Genomic DNA, 17,933 nt, shown 5'->3' with positions numbered 1-17,933 from the left:
AGCAAATTATCCCAACCACCTGCACTTAAATTGCTTTGGATCACACTGCAGAACACTTTTGGGACATGCAAACCAGGTCCCTTTGTGATGAAGCAAGGCAGAAATCAGGTTCCAGAACTGCACCCAGCACACTCCAGTCACAAATGGGCATTCAGCTCACAGGACTGGACCAATCTAATCAAAATTCAAATACATACAGTGAAAGTATGAGCTTCTCATCATGAACAAGATGGTACACTTTCTAAAGACAGATTATAGTAATTCCACAACTATAAGGTGCACTGGATTATAAGGCGCACTTCCGGGTGTCGGCAAATTTCCGAACTTTTGCCAGTATATAAGGCACACCGGACTATAAGGCGCACTTTTTTTTGCGGCAAGGATCCGCTGCTGGCTCCCCCTGCGCGGTTGCCAGCCGAGGCCCCGCCTCAACCCAGCAGCTGCGGCCCTGCTGGCTCCCGGCTCACACTTTCGGGTTGGCAAATTTCCGAACTTTGTACATTATATAAGGCGCACTGGACTATAAGGCGCACTTCCGGGTTCAGGCCAAAATTTTAGTCAAAAGGGTGCGCCTTGTAGTCATGAAATTACTGTAATTCTTGAAGAATCCTTTATTCATATGAAGAGATTTTGATCTTAATGACAATTTCTGCAATTGTATTCCCTCAAAATCCTAAATTTGGTATTTAGTTTAGATATTCAAGGCGAAAAAAAAAACAAAAACAAACAAATGAAAAAAACCTTGGACATTTAAATTCAAGCTCAACCCCTCTCATTTAGTTGCCCCAGTAAAAGTTATGTTAAGAAGTGTTTAATACCTACCAGCTCCTGTCAGCTGGAAGCAAAGAAAATACTGTAAAGTGCAGCATATTTAAAAAATTGTTCTGCCATTTTGGAGGAGAAAATCCATATCTTAGAATCAAATTTTTAAATTCCATTTTGAAAAAGTTATGGCCTGAGCTGCCTCTGTCTTGTTAGATAATATCTTCTTGAACAGATTCCCATTTCCCCAACTATCACTAATTTACAAACTTAATGCAGAAAACCAAATTAACCTCTTTCTTATTCAGAGATACACACCTGGTCCACAGGCACTAACAAAAAATTGAAATACAGTGTTTTCTTAAAAAACAAAGTTTTTAAGACCTAATACTGTGAAACTTTTCAGTACCTGCTGAACTTACTATAAAGGAGGCACACTATCAGGAGTGAGACAACTACTACACTCAAGGTAAAAGGAAAGACATCAGAATATAGCCATCTCTGATGAAATTTGGCAACTGCACAGAGAGAAAGAACACTGGATTTATTTAAGGCCCACAAGGAACACAGTGTGCAAACTAAGGAAAAATTTTAAATTATACTAGTTAACCAAAATAAAACCCCCAACCTTAGGCCAAACTGAAAACATCTTTTTAGAGAACACCACCTCCAAAAATCTTCTCGAGTTTTTTGTTAAGAGCTGTGTATTGAATGCTGTCTTTCCTGTGGTTTACAGTTTCATTTAGGCCTCTCACCCTTTTGATCTGTCAGCCCCCTTGGAACTAACCAGATTGTATTGCCAAAAGTATGGAATTTCTGCCACACTTTGCAGGATTCACGATTTGACCTGGTCTCTCTAAAGCCTATTATATATGCAATATCCCAGAGGTCATTGTTTAAAATAGAATCACACTCATTTTTTTGTGCATCTTGGAAAATACAATGCTTGCACCATATTTCAGTAGAGTTCCAGAGTATTTTAAGAGCTCAGCCATCACACAGAGGTTATCACCTCCCACAAACATGTTGCAACAGAACCAAGAGTCCATCCAAGAGCTTAACCATCTCATGCCAATGAAATCTGTTTTGGAATACTGCTGTATTGGTCACATTTTTCTGTTGTGCTTTCTCCTCTACAAGAGACTTAATTCAGGCAAAACACAGAATGCACATTCAGGACAGCCCACAATCCTACAGAAGTATGACCAGATTTTCCTTGCTAGCCATCTAGCACCTTCCTACATACCATAGTGTAAGAAACAGAAGCTGGCCAAGAGCTGTGATTCATTTGGAACTCTATGTTTTTCTAGAGAGTGCCTGCCTTTCCAAACTACACAAGAACTAGTGCTGGGTGACAACACAAGTATCAACGATGTATCTACCAAACCACAGGTAAATGTGATTACAGCATTTGGCCAGAAGTACTCAAGCCAGTTTCCAACAGGTAATGCGACAGCTATTTCCTCTCCGCTACATGTAAGAAATGTGGCATACTTCATGGATTCTAAAGCTTTGTTCTCTGTTTCTTCTGCACTAGGTTCCTATGAAACAGATTAATGCCACTAATTCTATTCAAAGAGAAAAAACAGAGCAGATGAGAAAACCCCCAAAAGTTTCTTAGAAATTATATTAGATAACATAAAACATGCGTACCTCCAACAAGCACTCATACGTCATGTCTAGGCAATTACAGCACAGAGCAGAGCTCAGTGACTCTCATTACCTTCCATACTCAGCCCGTACACTTTCAGCTTACATCCGGCACTCACACCACTGAGCTTTCACCACCTCATATTAACCATCTTTTCCCTTCTTAACTAATGGAAAGAGAAAGGTACCTCTCACAATGAGTTAGACCTGAAATTGCCTGAACTAACTTTAGGTAATGCTCACCTGTATTTTTTACATTACTTAGGCATTACAAGTCTAGGCCACAGAAACACAGGCATCTAATTAAGAGTGATACATATTCAAAAGATGATAAATATCTATTATCCTCTATGTATTTTCATCCTTTTAATAAGACATCTGCCATTGTTCACATTATGGTCTCACAAGAGAAGAAAGTAAGAAAAAAAATAGACTTCCAACTTTGCTAAAGTTATATACATCAGACCCAAATGAAGGAATTTGAGAATTATTATATTAGAGTTGAATGTGAAGGACAAAAAATCTGTAATAGCTAGTGCCTCATTCTCAGTACTAATACAAAAACATTTGCCCACTAAGCTAAGGTTGGAATTAGAGAAGCCAGGCTGTGTAGGTGGGATGAACCTTACTGATGATTGTTATTTTAGCATAATAATGGATCAATACAGGATGGGGACATAAAAATGTCTGTACTGACTGGTCTAAATATCCCTCTAGTCCAATATTCAATGATAAACAGTAGAAAGGTAAATAAAGTCTAAGGAGAGTATAAGAATATAGTTACAGTATAAGAATATAGTTACACTTCTACAATGTACTTAACTGTAAGTTCCAACTCCTTCCTTTCCTTTTTTCCCAGAAAATTAGCACTAATCAAGGCAGTTCAGTAATTCACAAGGCAAAGAATAAATGTCCTAAATATAAAATATATCAATATATCAATATATCAATAACATATTAAAATGTAATATATAAGTACATTTTAAAATGCTATGGAAAAAGCATTTTTCTTTAAACATTACCTTTTACCTATCCAGTTATTATTTAATGAATATAATTACACATAGATGATACTGTTCCTCTTTCTTGCTAACCCAATACACGTTTTTCTGTGAATGTTTCTATACTAAAAACAAGCATGAACAAACAAATTGTATGTGATCAAAAGGATGCTAAAAAGAACATGAAGATTTTTCTGACTCAAAAAAACAAGCTCATTTTGAACAGAAATGGTAAAATGTGAAGTAAAACTGTTGCTGAAACATGAGGAAGATCCAAAGTATTTCTGAAATACACTTTCAGCTGCAGTGTATGGCAGCTGAAAGAGGATACCTAAAGATGTTCAGAATTGGTTCTTAGCTTTGCCTTCAGCCCTAGTCCTTCCTGCGCACTCACCTGCTGAGGGAATCTAAACACATTCATGTTCTCCCTCAGCCCAAAGTTTCCAAAGTTTATACCCAACATCATTTTTCTAAAATGCAAATTACTGCAACACCTCTGGACCTTCCTGGGTGAGACAAACTAGCTTTGTGTGCTAATTTTGGCTAGGGTAGAGGTAATTTTCTTCATAGTTGGTGGTTGGGGTTAAATCACAAAAGTCCTTACCTATGAAGAGTTATGCTCCACCCTTTACAGGCCTTGAACACAACAACTTCTCATTGCAATCCAACTTTTTTGAACTGTGAAAAATCAAAATGCTATCAGCTCTCAAGATCCCTTGCTTCTGGGAAGACACATATGGATGAGAAGGCTAAGGAAGGTGAAAAGAAGTGGGCTGTGGAAAGGTGCTACATTACCCCATATAACAAGACTGAAATGGCTGTCAGACTGCCAGAGAACAGAATTGCAGCCTATTTACTCAAAAGGGTTAATTTCAATACAAGTCTTAAGACTTGGGAAAAGGTAGCCTGTAGTAGAGGCAGACATGCAATGTCCAAGATCAAAGAATAGAAGAAAACCACAGCAAATAGAGGAATAAGTTTGACTTAATATTAGTAAGCAACTTATTTGTATCTTCTCACTACTAACTGCAGAAAGACTAATTTTACTACCCACCAGAGAGACAGGATAAAGATTTGTCATCTCCTTTCTAAGTCCATGGGTAAACATCCCTGGTTTCAAAAGAACGAGGTCCTGTGCTGTTCTTTCCTGCCCAGTCTTTCTCACACTACAGGCTTTGAAGATGTAGGCTAAAGGGAAGCCACAGCCAAAACAAACTCCAAGCAACACATCTAATTATACAGAAAAGTAAACTACTAAAGAACAGTATGTGAAAGATATTAAAGAATCATCCATAATCATAAAAGAAAAAAATCATCTGAGCAGTCTCAACACAGATCCATGGAAAAAATATCCAGGTCTTTGAATATTTATGAAGAAGCAACAGAAATCTGTATTAAGTATGTTTTACTTAAAGCATCGTCTATCCCAAGTATCCCATTGAAAATACAATGACATATCCATGTAGGTTTCTTTTTAAGATTCACAATACCTCCCTGTTACAAAACCAAAAATACACAGCTTTAAGGTGGAACAAAGAACACTATCTCCAATGCAGGTAGTAGATGACTGATTTTGAATTGTGCAAATATCAGGTATGAGATTCAAGCCCATTGCAACAATATTATAATATCTCAATTCTCCCCTTAGAATTATACTAAGTTACATTGTCACAAACCAACAAATAGGCATGTGGTCTTACATACAAAGAAATTAAAAATATTCCTTTCTTTTATCATTCCTTGGTAATGCACATACAGGAATATCTTAAAACAAAAGGGAAGAAAAATCTTCAAGACTGCTGGGACAAAGGTAGGGCTTATTTTTCTCAAGAAAATGTCTCTTCAGTATTTTTATTTAAACACACAAACACATACGCTCACAAAAATTATACAGAAGAGACCCAGCTCTCTGAAAGTTGAAAAGAAAGAAGTCTTAGCTCAATCTTGTATGTTTACACTTTTAGTCCTACCCTTAAACAAGGCTGAATTGAGCATAATCGCACTGAAAGTTTAGCTTCTACACTGGCATATCAAATTTCAAGTCAACAGCTCTTTTATTTAAAATATGTTAGATAAAAAGGTAATATGCTCTCTGTAAAGAGTTCCCTGGAGGTTAGAAGAACCAATAAATTAACTGTTACCATATGCTTGGCTCCTTTTGGCAAAATTCAGTAACAAAACACTGCCAAACCTCTTTAGGTGGGTAATAATATTTGGTCGCTTATAGCACAACTTGGGAAAAGAGAAAACTGGACAAAAAGCTTGGAAAATAATAGAAGAAACTTCATTTCTATCCTTCTATAGTTAGCCACGTGCTGTTGGAAGAAGAATTCTAACAGTCAACTTTATGGGTCTGATCTATAGCAAACAGTTGTCTTCTCAAGGAACTCATAACTAGTACACTAATCATATATTCTGCATTTGGCTTTTTTAAACAGCAATAGATATGTATGACCTATTTTGAAAACAGGAAGGTTTGTAAAATTAGTATTTTGAAGTGCTAACACGCATCAGTGCTTTCATTATGGATTTATTTCATTTGTAAATGAGAAAGTCTGGACTTATTTGCAATGTCATGTTCTTAGATTTTTCTTATCCTAAAATTAAATACTTCCTACCCCTTCCCCCATATATTTTATACCTATGTAATTGAGACTAGATCGTGACAGATAAAAAGCCTTTCACACTACACCTCTAATTACAGTTATAGTCTGGGTATTTTGAGGACATCTATTACAGACTTTTTTAAATACAAAGAAAAAAAAAAGTGATGGCAAACATGGCTGGTCCTATTCCTTTACCAAGACGTGCTCTGTCAGGACTTGCTCTGTAGCATCAGTTACAGGAAATCAATGTTTTTTCAGATATGAAAATGTCCATTTTATTTTCTTTTTGTAATCATCTATGATAACACAAACTCGTTATTTTTATTTCCAATAAAATGGTTATAGCCTCTTCTTCATGCCATGATGGTTGGAATGTAGAGGAAAAACAGATACTTAAAATTTCCATATTTCTTTAATCAACTGCATCATCCCAATAAAGTCTAATTTTGATATTCAGCTTACAGTTCCACACACATCTGGCAAGCAGTGTGAAGTAGGTTGACATGTATAGGCCAGAAAATTCTTAAATCATGTTATTGCATGGTTAATCCTATATTTGCATTAATTTGATACAAGCACTTACAGGTAAAAATAATCCCAAAGTATATGTCTAAAGATTAAAATAATAAGCCTCTAGAAGCTTTTACCAGAGGAAAAATATTTTTACCATTCTATGGATGTTTGCCTTATTCAGCCATTTGGGATTTTATTAATAATCCTCTCATTACTGTATTCATCTTCTGATTTCTTATTTTTTATTTTAAGTAAGACAATTTCTTTGAAGACTTGACACTGATATCAGAAACTTCATTACCCCACAAAATATATCCACATTTTAAAGTATTTAAGAGGGTTAAACAAAATGCAAACATTTAATGCAACATTAAGCATGTGAAATAAAAACTTGATTGCCTAAAGCAAGCATGCTATGCTGTTACCCTGGTGACAGGTTAAAAAAGGATTGTGAGCTGAATGGCTGTATGATATGAAATTAAAATGTTTCACATTGAACAATCCAAAATGAATTGGGAAAGGTTAGAGCAGAGGAGAGAGAAATCAATTCTCCAATGGCAATGGTGAATGGAAGTGAAGTCTGAATAGGATTTGCCAGTGGGGTGCAACAGCTGCCAAATATCCTGCAGCCAAAGAATTACAATAATACTGATGAAGTGTGCAAGAGCTTTTGGAATCATTGCAGGGAACAGAGAAATACTCCTACAATAATGAGGCCATTCTGTGTCCCATCCCACTTTTGCAGTTGAATCAAAGGGAAAAGAAATGGTTGAAAATTCTAATACTCAACAACAAAGATATAAATGAATTACCTATCCCTTCAATCAGTATCTTGTATTTAACTACAGCCTCTGTTAATGCGAATGAAGCCAGCATGCTAAAGAATGGACAAATCAAGACACATACATGTAAAAGCATGCAGACAATATTGAATGAGAGACTTGCTTCCCATATAGTTTGCTGACATTTCTACAGCAACAGCATCCAGAATAAGCTATACACTACACAAACAAACAGCAGGACATAACCAGTGCCTCAAGGAACTACACAAGGTCAGGAGCTGATGGTCATGCTTATCTTTAATAATCCTAGGAAAGAAACATCAGCAAAACTTCTCATGCGAATGCAATTACAGATGCATTTACTGAGCTTAGAGACCCAGAAGTCAAGAAAAATGTTGCCTTTCCATAAAAATTATCCTACACAACTTCATTTCTGCCCTTGGAAACTCCAAGTAAAATAAACAGAGGAAGACAAAAACATATCCTTAAAATACCTGTAAAATGACCAGGGAGCACATGGTGATTAGCACACACCTTGTCAGTTCTACGGTTTCACGCGTACACATTTTACACATAGACAAATATTAAAGCACAGGTTTAGGAGGTGTAAACCTGCATGAGCGGAAATAATACTTGGGCTTATAGAGGGGATCAAAGTAAATTAAATAGAGAGGTCTTGTAAAGAGACAATCTTGCAGAAGAGGTCATGAGCAAAACACAGACGAGAAAAGGGCCAGATTAACAACTAAAAAAGGGACAGGAATTTGGCAGCACAATAGAAAACATTCACATGTCTATATTATGCAAATTTAAGTTTCAGCATTAAGTGAACAGTAGCTGCAGAAGCTATAAAGCTCTTACAGCAGATGCTGTTTTCACAGAAGACATGGTGAAAATAAAAAATAAACATAGGGACTTAGCCAGGTCCATCTACTTTAGTGAATGCCTTTCCCACCAGCAATCACCTCAGCAAGATGTGGGGATCTTACCCAAGAGATGTTTTCTGAGATTCAAACTTTAAGTAATTACTATCTTCATAACGATTTCATAATGGTTAGCAACTCTGAAGACTGAGCAAGTTTGGATTCCTGAGTGCCCAGAATACATTTTTCCCTACAAATGACAGGGATGACAAGGTATGAAAATTTCTCAAGACAGACTTCTCTGTTCCTGGAATGCATGTTTAGGAATCATATGGAACGATGTCTCTGCTTTCAAACAACTATAGAAATATCTTACATAACTTGTGTTATCAATTTGATTGCATTAATCAAATCAAAGAAAAAAAATACCATACATACACTCTGTAAAGTCATAAATGGTACCTTAATGTCCCATTTCAACTTGTATATTTTCCATAGAAGTTCATTCCCAGCTGGCAAAAAATGCATGCTTCATATACTTGCAGCTACTTGTTTGTTTCTAGCACATATAATCCTCTTTCTGTGATTACCAACTGAACAACCATAAATAATACCAGATTTTAAAGACATCTAGAATATTATATATGGCATCTGGTTTTGTAGTTATTAAGCAAGATTACAAAAAAAATACAGTAATATCTTACAAGAGGTCAAAAGAACAACATGAGATAACAGCTAGAGAGACAAGAGGGTTACCACAACCAGAAAAGCCCACTATGAACAAGGATTTCACATGAAAAAGAGGAGAATGGGGTCTCACCACCTTGCGAGTCTGTGGCCCAAGAAGAGACCACACAGAATAATGGTGTGAAGCTGCAGTAGTTACACAAACACACGGAAACTTTCAAAGGCCTAACAGTAAATCATGGGAAGAATGCTCAACTTGTTGAGCAGAGGACCAGAACAGTAAGGATAAGACAGTGTTGTTCTCATGAGTTAAGGATGAGTGCATAACTCCAAAATGGAGAAATGAAGAAAGCCACAAGTAGGCTGGATTTGATCAACCATACCAATGAAAACAAAGCAGTTTCTCTCTATATAGAGGGTACCTGTAAGATAGAGCAAAATGCACATGTTTAGCTGCACTTCCAGTAACTGTTTGTGATAATACTGCAGTTCTAGGGAAGAACTAAAATTAAATGCACATAATATAACTGATATAGTTCAGCAGTGCCTATGCTGAAAAGAACTCTTTCCCTTTCCAAGAGGCCAGTTCAGATGACTCCAGTGAATTTTCCTGACATCATCTTCCTTCTTTTTAAAATTAATGTAACATAACCTTATTTTGTGCTGCTCCAGCAGTGCAGGAGAGCCAGAAAGCTCTCCTATTGGGTAGTTGACTATCCTTCCATATGGGGAAGCCCTAGGCTGGCAAAGAGTTGGCTCTGTCCCAGACTCCAGCAGGGTAATAGGTGTAGTCTCTGTGAGAGCAAGGATGCCCGAGAGGTGTGGGGCTCTACTGCCCTCTGAGCAGTTTCCTTGCTGCCCTATAATCAAGCAATGGCAAGGCAAAGATCAGTATAGCTGTACTGAATCAACCTAGACAGGAACCTCGAATAATCCATTAAACATAAAGCTAAATAAATTAATTTCTGTTCTTGCAGTTCACCAGCCATTTTATTTTCATTGCACTGGACCCTGGATTTCAGAATTTTAAAACAAAAGTATGGCCCAGCTATTTCAGAACTTGAAAAAAATTAGTTTGTATTTTATCTTTTCACTATACACTTTCCTTCCTGGGAAAATATTATTTTATGTTTGGAAAACGTAGTGCATTTTAGGTCTCAAAATACTTCCTACATGTTGATAAACGGATATTTACAAAACCCCAAAAGTGCAGCAAAGTATTAAGGCCACTTTGTCTTTTTGTAAACTGAGGACAAATTCAACTGACTTGTCTAAGGTCCCACAAGAACAGTTTAACTCAAGACTCCCAAACCAGTCTTCTATATTAAACACACAAGCAAGAAAAACCTTTAGTGTTTTGTTTTTTTCTTGCTAGCAATTTAAAACATTTTCCAACGTGTTACCATCTTTTTGTGTGTAGTATCATGTAATATGGGCATGCAGCCTCACTGGTTTTTTTCCAAGTCATAAATGATGAAAGGGTAAAACCCATAGAAAAATTAGGAAAATACACTTAGCAGCCAACACAAGCAACACATAGGAAGTGCTGTAGGCAATTGGGTTTAGAAGTATAAACATCACATTAGTAGACCCATGAGATAGCATGATGTAGCCACACCTGGAGAGACACTCTCCTATTCCCCTCCCAACCCACTAATGAAAACAAGTCTGAAGCCAAAATGTGAAGATTCAACTGTACAACATCATTTCTGGTCTCAAAGGCTAACTACATCAAACAGACATAAAATAAGTTGGATTCCCTTCAGCCAAAATATGTTTCCACTTGAAACAAGATCAAGTTCTGTCTAGAAGACCTTAGGGTTTTACTAGATGCTGTAAATCTGTTCAGCAGCTGTGGGTGGCACCAGTTTCACAATAAAGTGGACTATGGAGTAAGTAGGAAAAGTCCTAGGTAAAATAACTAAAAGCTGAACAATGAAACAATCATTAATCATCCATGGCTCTTTCCTGTAGGAAATATGTGCCCCCATTATGTGGATATCACAGTGAAATATTCACGTTGGTATGTGGCTCACAAAATACCAAACACTTTCATCAGCAAATCACCTTTCAAAAATATTTGAAAAAACACCTCAACCAGGAAGAATCTCAAAAAACCAAACCATCCCACATCCAATTTTTCCCAAGAAAATTGGTTAAATAAAAACCAGTTAAATTAAGGGGAAAAAAATAACACCCACACAGAAAATGCTGTAAATACTTGACTGCATCCCAAAAATAAATGCCTATATTCCTGTAACTCTGAGCATGCATGGTTCTCCAGCAGCTAAAACCTGGCAAGTTAGTTCTAGGAGACTGTTGATGAGGCCAGAGGCATTATATAACAATAAAGACAGTGGAAAGTCACCTGTGGGTGCTCCACCCAAATCATAACACCATTTATTCAAACACAGGAAAGGCAAACCAGACTTGGGCTTGTGGCCTGTATTAATCTCAAGAGCAGACAACCTACTGCAATGAAGATTGCCACTACAGAGGTCAGGTTGGCTGAAAGTGGCTGAAGGAACTTGCATGCCGAAGGTGGAAACAGCTCGCTGGTCCAGAACATGTTCCAGCAAGAACCTTACAGTTGATTATTCTGTCACTCAGGGGACTGCAAAACACATATTTTCCAGTCACACCCCAGAAAGTATCATCAGTTATAGAGGAATCCCCCTTATGAGGCTGCTACTAGTTGGACCTGTGTCACAGAACACCTCTGAACCCCTTTCATGAGCTCACATCTTCCTCCTTGCTACACATTCTCACTCTTGTAGCTCTTCCAGAACAATTTCACTTGTCAGAAGTAACCTGTTTCTGACAGAATGATCCAAAGTAAACAGTGATTATATAATTTCTATGCTATCATAGGTCATTCTTGCAGAACCAGAGTGGAATGCAACTACACACAAAATCACACCTGAATACTGGGGAGGAGAATGAAAGGCAGACAGCAAGGGAAGAGCAGCCTGCAACAAGATTCCCTAATCTGGCTCTGAAACTGCATTTCATGTGATTATAGTCCCAGTAAACTGACAGTGAAAGCTGGAGGTTCTGTGAAGAGCTCCAAGAATGGTACTTTCTGTCTATCTGACCAGAATAACAAATGTGATCATGGGCTGAATAAATCACAGGGGAAAAGGAAACACAAAATACCCCTGCAGTTGTGAAAAGAATGCATATTATAAATATGGCTCCCAAAAGGGAAAAGAAAACAAATTAAAATATATAGTATAATAGTAATTCATATGCTCCACTGTGCTCAGTTCCCTCTAGAGGGAGTCCACTAACTGCTCTAAGAATTGGAGAACACTGTCCAAGACACTGCACAATCCTTTGGCCTCATTTTTCCTTAGAACAAGCTGTATGATTTTGGGGAAAGGGTATCATTATCAGGTTTGGTTTCTTCAAAGTTACACACCAGTAAGCATTTTTGCATTAGCTCATCCTTACTTGGCCTCAAAGAGGCAGCTTTGCCATCATTAAAGCAAGCAGATCTAGCAGTATGTATGCATTAAAATCATGATACATTCAATAGGAACCACACTCAGCCACCACTTGGAGAAAATTCTAATGCTTGACTTTTGAAGGATTCATAAGTACAACCCATCATGGCAAGAGAAAGTGATCTTCCCTGTACTGAAAAGATTTCTTAGCTTCACCATTTAAAATCTGGAAAATCATACCTTAATCTAGTTTTACAGATGTGTGTTTTTTTCATATGACCAGACTTCTGCCTTCTCTGCCCATGGTGGAAGAATACCTGTGACTGAGTTTGGTTAGCATTCCTAAAACAAGCTAACTTTCTTTCAAAAGCAGGACTGTATTTGTTTCCCTAACACAGCACAAAAAGAGATGGATGACCATGTCTGATTGCTCAATGCCATACTTCATTCATGTATCTGTTATCTCAGTTAAAACAGTCGTTTAACTGACCCTCAGTACTAAAAAAAGTACTTGCAAAAGAAGCAAAACATTTAAAGACTGCTCAAAATTTGGATTCCTTTCTTTTCTTTTTAGCTACTTAGAGCATTTTACAGGGAAGAGAAAAAAACATCACAAAGCAGAGCAGAGAATGCAATAGCAGTTTAATCATCACTGCTTAAATTAACAATTCTTACCCTTATTCTAAGCACAAAGTAATCCATTGCTTCTCTGTAGCAATACCAGACTGCTTCCTATGCTGGCCAGTAAAAACTACAATCAAAGTTCCTCCTCATTTTTCCTGATTCATCATTTTTTAGGCAACAGTGGCTTTTGAGTGTCTGTTCTTCTCCTTATGCCATTCACTATAGAGGATATAACTTGGGGAAGGAAATAAGGTTCTTTACTTTCCCCTGTAGATGCATAAGGCAAGCAATGGCCCAGCCCTGCATATGCTACACATTACAAAGCTGTTATGCTTGCCCTTAGTGTCTTTCTTTTTCTTTTTTAAATACCATGTGGTACTAATTATCTTTGTGGGTACAAATAAAAATAAAGACTTCTTGAAACCACATTTGATTTATTCCTGACCACTGTAAAATCAGTAATAGAATACACTGTCAAACCACTGGCATGGAATGTGAATAATGTCTACCCTACGCTATGACTTCCCTCACATGCAAACGCATATGCAACTGCATTACAAAAAATGAGGCAAGGAGAGTTATGCTGAAGTCAGGATTCCCTGTATACAACCATTGCTAACACCAACTAGATAAACAAGCTTCACAAATTTAGTTAATTCTAACAGAAGGTCTCAAGGCACTGACAATGATGGCCAGAGGACAAGAAAAGCTAGACAGCCTAAAGGAGAAAAGCATACTGTTCAAAAAAGTCAAATAAGTGAATTAGCATTTTGACATGGGCTACTGCAATAGTTGATCAATTTACAGTACTGCCTAGGTTACTAGCAGCTACAATTCAAAAAAATGGGGGAGTGGGAAAATAAAAGCACCAAAAAAACGTATTTAAAGCAAGATGTTGACTCTTCCATCAATTACCTTCCACCTTTACAGTATGAAAGTGTTTTCAGAATTAAGATTCCAAACTATTGAGGTTCTTCATCAAGGTAGCAAATTACTCATAAATCTACAATATTTTAAAGCTCTGTAGTTGAATATTCATATTATGCCGAAGTGCTTAGATTGCTTCAAATGGGCACATGGGAAATTTGTGATGCTCAATTTGTGGTTAGTTACTAATGCAGCAACATTTTGCATTAATGAAACTCCTGATGTGCATTAATTACTGTACTGGTTTGTAACACATTTTTGTGCCTATTAGTTTGCTAATACTTAGAATAAAAATAATCATGTATGACTTGTGCGAGTAGGGAAATATAAGCCACAGCTCATTTGAATTTAGAAAAAACAGACTATATTAAGAAACCATGCAGTTTCTCACCAGTTATTCTTGTGCATGAGAAGATGCCATTAACAAAATGCATCAGCACGTCTGAGTTCCTAGAAATGAACTTACCTTGGAGTCCCTAGAAATCGCTGTGATCTCAGTTGTTCAGCCACGTACAAAGATGCTGCTGTTGCCAGTAGTTGTCTTCTTTCAAGATCTGTCAACTTGTGTCCTAGTTTTCAGAAAGAAATTTTTTTTTAAAATTATATACCACAGACTAACACAGACACAAAAAGTAATAACTACCAGTTAAGACATTGCTCAGTCCTTACACATGAAAGATAAATTTTTTCCCCTCTAAATGAAGATGAGGCATAGCATAACAGACGCTCTGAGTTTCAGAGTTTAAATTGCATGTTTTCATACAAATCAGCCCAATTGCTAACACTGGTGTATCTGTTAAAAACAATTTGACAACCAAAAGAAAAGAAACTGAATGATGCTGCAGCATCTTGTTTTCGTTACTGAAATGTCACTGGTTGACATATTGTACCTCATGCTGGTAAGGAATCCATCTGTACATTAGAACTTACTCAAAATATAGAACACTCTCAGTACTTTATCTGAGGCAAAGGCTAGAGATCTTTCAAACAAAAGGGACAGCACAACAGTATAAACCCAAAAAATAAATGGGGATAAGGCTGCTTGTGAGCCCTGGGTCATTTAGTGTTATTTGTGTAATCATTAATTCACAACTAATGGGAGTCAGAGTCAGTTTGACACTTCAGAAGGAGAAAGCGGCTCAAAGCAGTCTATAATCTGAAGGCAAGCAACCTAAAAATTATTTGGCAAAAAGATACAACCAGGGTGATAGGAAGCAGATTTTCTACCAATCCGGTCTTGTTCCAGAAAGTGAAAGTTAACTAGAGATTCAATTGTCCATTCAACAGGTTAAAAGAGCACAGTGACAGAACTCTGCCCTCCCCATCTTTAGGTCAGAAATCACACAACACAGATTTGGTATGAAAAGATGGCAAATAGGCAGCCAAGAATTATGTGAGATTCTAGAGAAGGGCCACCAAGATGAGGAGAGAAATGGAGCACCTGTCCTACATGCTACAGCTAAGAGAACTGGGATTGTTCAGCCTGAAAAAGAGAAGGCTCCAGAGTGACTTAACTGCAGCTGTCCAGTATCTGGAGGGTGTCTGCTATAAAGATGGAGAGATAATATTTACAAGAGTATGCAGTTAAAGGACAAGGGAGAATAGATTCAAACTAAAACAGTTTAGATTAGACATTAGGAAGAAGTCCTTTACTGCAAGGGTGGTGAGGCATTGGAACAGGTTGTCTGGGCACGGGTGCCCTATCCCTGGAAGTCCTAAGGCCAAAATGGATGGAGCTCTGAGCAATCTGGTCTAGCGGAATGTATCCCTGCCCATGGCAAGGGGGTTAGAACCAGGTGATTTTTAAGGTCCCTTGAAACCCAAGCCACTCTATGATTCTGTGAGAGAGAACAAAAAGACAAAGTATTCAGTCCACAAGGCAGGAAGTTTAAATTGACATAAAACAAGATGAGAACTGCAAAGCTGAATTGTCATGACGAGGAAAACTTTATCCTTGAGAAAGAGATTTTGCACGAGTGAAAACAGGATTGTTTCACAAGCAAGAGAGGAGGATTACACAATAAAGTTAACAAAAGATAAAGGCTGAGAACTGAAAGACTTTGCTGAACTCCGTTACAACACAGCTCTCAAAAAGTGCTTTATGTGCACATACCACAGCAAATGCCATCATCCAGAACAAGTACAGATTTCACATGAAAGTATGGGGGAAGAGCTTCAGAAGGCTCTGTCTCCCAGAGGAGCTCTACCCAGGGGGGACACATTTGCTTCCAGTTCTGCAGCAGACAGTTACACAGATCCCTTCTGTATCTCCACCCTCCCATCATCTCAGTTCCCATGTAATGTAAATTCATATTCCCCAGTACTGGTTACTAGCCTGTCACAATTTCTATCAGCAGAATAAAATAAGACTAATGAGATCCTGAAGAAAATCCAGAATGGAGACTGTTTATAAAGGACTGGAGCAGACTCTACAGCAACAAAGTCACAGTTTTACAGCAGGATGTCTTCTGCACAGAACCCATCATTCCACTGGGCATGTTAAACAGGGTTAGGTAAAGAGGCTAGTTAAAGTCCACCTCAGAAATGCAATCATATCACAGTTATGGGAATGCATTCATTAAAGTCCAGCTAACAGTACAAAGAAGTTACCACAGGCCAAAAAATGTAAATTTAAAAATAACAAAACTCAGAAAATCTGCATCAATTTCTTTTTAATTTAGTCCACATTAACATATTCTGGCTGAATATTACTGCAAGTTCCTTTGCCCAGTGTTTATTTTTTTTATCTGCCTTGAAATGGAAACTGTCTTCACTTCAACAAACACATGCAGAAATAAAAATGCTGAAAGGTTGAGAACCTGGCTTCAGAAACAAACTCAATCTTTCCTTTGCCAGTTACTAGAAAAACTGATTGCGCAGCAAAACTCAAAAAATACTGAACTTTTGTACTATTTGCACATATACACACATACATATGTGTATATATATAAGCTTTATGTAATTACACATTGCAATAACATCAATTATCTGGATCTGAAATATGCCAATTTTCCCATTGCTTACACACGGTGAAGAAACTCTGAAATCACTTTTTCAAAACACTGAATCTAAAACTGATGATTTGCTTACATGCCTCAGGTAAAAACACATCAGAAACTTGCCCTAAAGCCTTTGCCTTTCAGTCCTCCTGCCCAACACTCAGACAAGATTGTGTGACCAAAAGTGCATGTTCCCACCTGCACACCTAACACACTGTTAGAACCAACTCAAATAAAGGAACAAGGTAAAACCAGAAAGATCCCATTTCAAAGGTTTTATTACACGACACCCCCATCTTGGATGAAATAACTGCTTTTGTGCTTGCTGTGCCACAAAATCTATTTTCTTCCTGTATCTTCAATAAAAATCTAACTCCAAACAGTGAACAAAGGTCAGTAAGTTGAAACAATTAAGAACTGATCAAGAGTCACACTCGCTTCATTACTGCCAACATGAAAAAAATATTTATCCATTTGTCACTATTTACACCAACATGGCAAGCAGAAAACCAGTTATGACTGTAGTATCCAATGCAGGATTTCTGAGAGATAATAGAAGCTGTTAACATGAACATACCAAAATTAGGTTTTGGTGTTTGGAAATAAACATAGAACTCTACCACTGAATGTCCTTAGCATAACTTTGGAGGCATACCTCAGAAGTTTGATTAAAGGTTGCTTCCTAAGGATGGCAATTTACCTTTATTACACAGGATAGACTGCTGTCAATACTCCCTTAGTTCTCTGAACTCCATTCCCATTTCACTTGCTGTCTGCTTTTGCTCTGCTGCTATGCTCAGCTGAATTCTAACCAGTTTTGAAGTCAAACTTACAATTGCATTACTGTATTTGGCAATACACAAATGTTCCAGATAGTAATACCTTTGTTTCCCATCAAGTATTATTTCCATTCAGAAAACACTCCTCAGGATTTCAGTGGAGTGTCTTGAGGAATAAGTTAACATTCACCATCAATAAAGATATAACAACACAGTCATTCACTTTCACCATACAGATTGAAGAGTAACAAAACTACCTCTGGAGCAGTTGTCCAAGTGCTTCCTTGAGAGTGA

At 37.4% G+C, this 17,933-nt stretch overlaps 1 protein-coding gene across 1 annotated transcript in view; it reads right to left on the bottom strand.

Moving 5' to 3' along the window:
* Positions 1 to 17,933, bottom strand: part of PCCA (propionyl-CoA carboxylase subunit alpha) — a 280,797-nt gene that overhangs the window by 117,749 nt on the left and 145,115 nt on the right. Inside the window, exon 18 of the mRNA XM_033053042.2 lies at positions 14,328 to 14,430. Within this exon, the coding sequence (XP_032908933.1) occupies positions 14,328 to 14,430 (103 nt within the window). The remainder of the gene's footprint in view (positions 1 to 14,327; positions 14,431 to 17,933) is intronic.

This window comes from Catharus ustulatus, chromosome 2 (genome assembly GCF_009819885.2).
Source record: "Catharus ustulatus isolate bCatUst1 chromosome 2, bCatUst1.pri.v2, whole genome shotgun sequence".
In the NCBI taxonomy this organism is placed as follows: Eukaryota; Metazoa; Chordata; class Aves; order Passeriformes; family Turdidae; genus Catharus; species Catharus ustulatus.
This window is presented reverse-complemented; position numbering and strand designations above follow the sequence as displayed.